Here is a 3,065-nt window from a genome sequence, read left to right as displayed (position 1 = left end):
AGGTAGAACAGGTGATTATTGAACAGTAAAACTTATAAATGATCCTGATCCTGATGGAGCTGTGTGGTGTCACTGTGATGCAGAGCAGTTTACCTGTCCCTGCACAGGTGAGGGTGGGCGTGGCAAAGACACAGAAAGTGACAGTTAGTGTGACTGACAGGTAATAAACACAGAGGTGAGTTTAAGTTTGATGACTCAGCGTGCAGCACCACTGAAGCAGGTGTGATGAGTGAGTTTAGATTAGCCTAGCGTAAAGACTCTTTAGGGTGGACCTCTYTTTCCAGCAGCTGCAGGTGAGTCTGATGTTTGCAGGTAAAACTATAAACATGCACATGCAGCTGAGCCGACACAGCAGGACAAATAATGCTAAGATCTTCAGCTCAGGATTGTGATTTTCAGATTTTAAAATGAGTCTCTGATCCTCCTCTGAGCTGCATAGAGATTTTTATTAAAAAATATGAAATATGATTAAAAACAGGCTGTAAATAACATAAAACAATCACTGTTCCAGGTGTTATAACACTCTGCAGATTGTTTACATTATTTACACACAGGTTCAGAAAACAGCTGTTCTGTACAGAAATTATTACAGTAATATTCATTTTATTTTAGTATATTTAAGGTTCAGTGAACATTTCCAACACAGCCTCTTTTTCTCTGACTTTTCAGCGAACTACTCTGTGATTGGCTGCCAGCGAACTGCTCTGTGATTGGCTAACAGAAGACAACTGTGATTGGCCCACCGTCCGTTGTTGCAGCCTACCCCCCACACACGTATGTTGATGATTGGCTGACAGTGCAGGGGTGTGTGGTCTAACGGGTCCAACAGGGTCAAGGTGTCTTTTTTCAGAACCAGCATCATCTCCCGACCCTGCAGAAGGAACAGATCCAAAACAGATTTGATGAATAACGTCCTGTTTTACGTTGCTACATCATAACATCTGACCGAGCTGAGACGTGCAGAAACACATCAAATATTTTTTTCCTGAAACTCGGCTGCAGTTACTGTGTCCTGCCACTGGGGACAGCAGAGGACTCTCACCTCCCCCCAGGCCTCAGACCTGTCTCTCTGCTCAGGGCTGCTGCAGTGAGACAGCTGCTGGATGACSTTACTGACAGCCAGACTGCTGCGACCGGGGGAAAGGTCCTCCTCCTCCACCTGCAGCCAGCCCAGAGAACGCACAGCGAAACACTGCAAACACAGATTAAAGCAGATTAATAAAACTGTGGCAGAGAGACAGAGAGAGATTAGAGCAGATTAAAGTACCAGAATAAATCTGGGTGAAGAGGAGGAATTTTCCTGACAGAATCACTTTAAAATATTTTTGAGATTTAAACACGTGTATGTTGACATAATCTCAGTCTTACCTTTGAGTCAGGACCATGGCTGGTGAGAAAGTCTTCATGCCAAGAAGACCTGAAGGAAAAATAAAATATTTTTTTAAATGTATAAAAACTAAACAACAAAATGTCCTGATAAGTACTGACAGACCACAGAGTCCTCAGTTTGCAGGAATACAGGAATGTGTGTGTGTGTGATTTGTAGTTTCAGTTTGAAAACCTCTTCCTGAGGAAACAGTAACCAACCAACTAGGATGGTTAATGAGCTGGCTCAGAGCTCCTGCAGCCCTGTGTCATGGTCCAGGTCCGGGGTCCAGGACAGGATCATGGAGGACCAGGAGACGAGCTGCCAGCTGGTCCTAAGGAGAGCTTTAAGCTTCTAAAGTAGTCCATAAAGTCTGGTTTACAGGTGATGTGTTGCACTGGGCGTGAGCGTTAAAAGTGAYGCGATCGCAGCATCCCCACCCCTGCGTTGACCCTGCATGGTGTCCCGGCACGTGGTCGTGGACCTCTGAAAYTTTGTAAMTCTGCAAAACCTGCGCTCACCGCTCAAATAGTTACGCCCCTATTTACAACATTTCACAAGTTATAAAGTGTACTTCCACGTGTCCTTTTGGAGAAATCTGCAATGAGCTCCAAGTGTAAACACCTCCAGCTCTGGGGAAGGTGCGCGCCCTGCGTGAGTACCGGAGCGMGACTATAACTGAGTCTTCAGGAGTTGGATCTTCACTGATTGAGTCAAAGGTCCTGGTTCTGTCTGAGGATCAGGATCTTCAGGATGGKTTTAGAAAAAGKTTCAAAGTTGGATGTTTTTATAAGAACTGATACCTGTTCTCCTCGGCTCCTTCAGTCTCTGCCTCAGGACTCTCCTCTGCTGCTTCCTCCTGATGAAATACCACAGAAGAAGAGTTCCAGGTCAAATCAACTGGATTTAAAATCAATAAACAACAACAAACACAAAGTAAAAACTGAACTTCAGACAAATTCAGATAAACTGTAAAAATCAAAACACTAAGAAGACCTGATCCCGTCTGTAGACCAGCCTGGACCTCAACACTAAAGACCCGATCCCCTCTGTGGACCAATCTGGACCTCAGGAACACTAAAGACCTGATCCCCTCTGTGGATCAATCTGGACCTCAGGTTGACTAAAGACCTGATCCCCTCTGTATACCAGCCTGGACCTCAGTAACACTAAAGACCTGATCCCCTCTGTATACCAGCCTGGACCTCAGGAACACTAAAGACCTGATCCCCTCTGTATACCAGCCTGGACCTCAGGAACACTAAAGACCTGATCCCCTCTGTATACCAGTCTGGACCTCAGTAACACTAAAGACCCGATCCCCTCTGTGGACCAATCTGGACCTCAGGAACACTAAAGACCTGATCCCCTCTGTGGATCAATCTGGACCTCAGGTTGACTAAAGACCTGATCCCCTCTGTATACCAGCCTGGACCTCAGGAACACTAAAGACCTGATCCCCTCTGTGGACCAATCTGGACCTCAGGCTGACTAAAGACCTGATATCCTCTGTAGACCAGCCTGGACCTCAGGAACACTAAAGACCTGATCCCCTCTGTAGACCAGCCTGGACCTCAGGAGCACTAAAGACCTGATCCCCTCTGTAGACCAGCCTGGACCTCAGGAGCACTAAAGACCTGATCCCCTCTGTAGACCAGCCTGGACCTCAGGAGCACTAAAGACCTGATCCCCTCTGTAG

At 46.3% G+C, this 3,065-nt stretch overlaps 1 protein-coding gene across 1 annotated transcript in view; it reads right to left on the bottom strand.

The window, feature by feature from the left end:
* Positions 1–3,065, bottom strand: part of apbb3 (amyloid beta (A4) precursor protein-binding, family B, member 3) — a gene marked incomplete in the record, with an annotated part of 8,522 nt that overhangs the window by 3,322 nt on the left and 2,135 nt on the right. Inside the window, 4 exon segments of the mRNA XM_014033235.1 lie at positions 744–871; positions 1,043–1,192; positions 1,369–1,417; positions 2,170–2,225. Of these exon segments, the coding sequence (XP_013888689.1) occupies positions 744–871; positions 1,043–1,192; positions 1,369–1,417; positions 2,170–2,225 (383 nt within the window).

This window comes from Austrofundulus limnaeus, unplaced genomic scaffold, assembly GCF_001266775.1.
Source record: "Austrofundulus limnaeus strain Quisiro unplaced genomic scaffold, Austrofundulus_limnaeus-1.0 Scaffold1671, whole genome shotgun sequence".
In the NCBI taxonomy this organism is placed as follows: Eukaryota; Metazoa; Chordata; class Actinopteri; order Cyprinodontiformes; family Rivulidae; genus Austrofundulus; species Austrofundulus limnaeus.
Note: the sequence above shows the minus strand (reverse complement) of the source record. Positions and strands in the feature narration are given on the sequence as shown.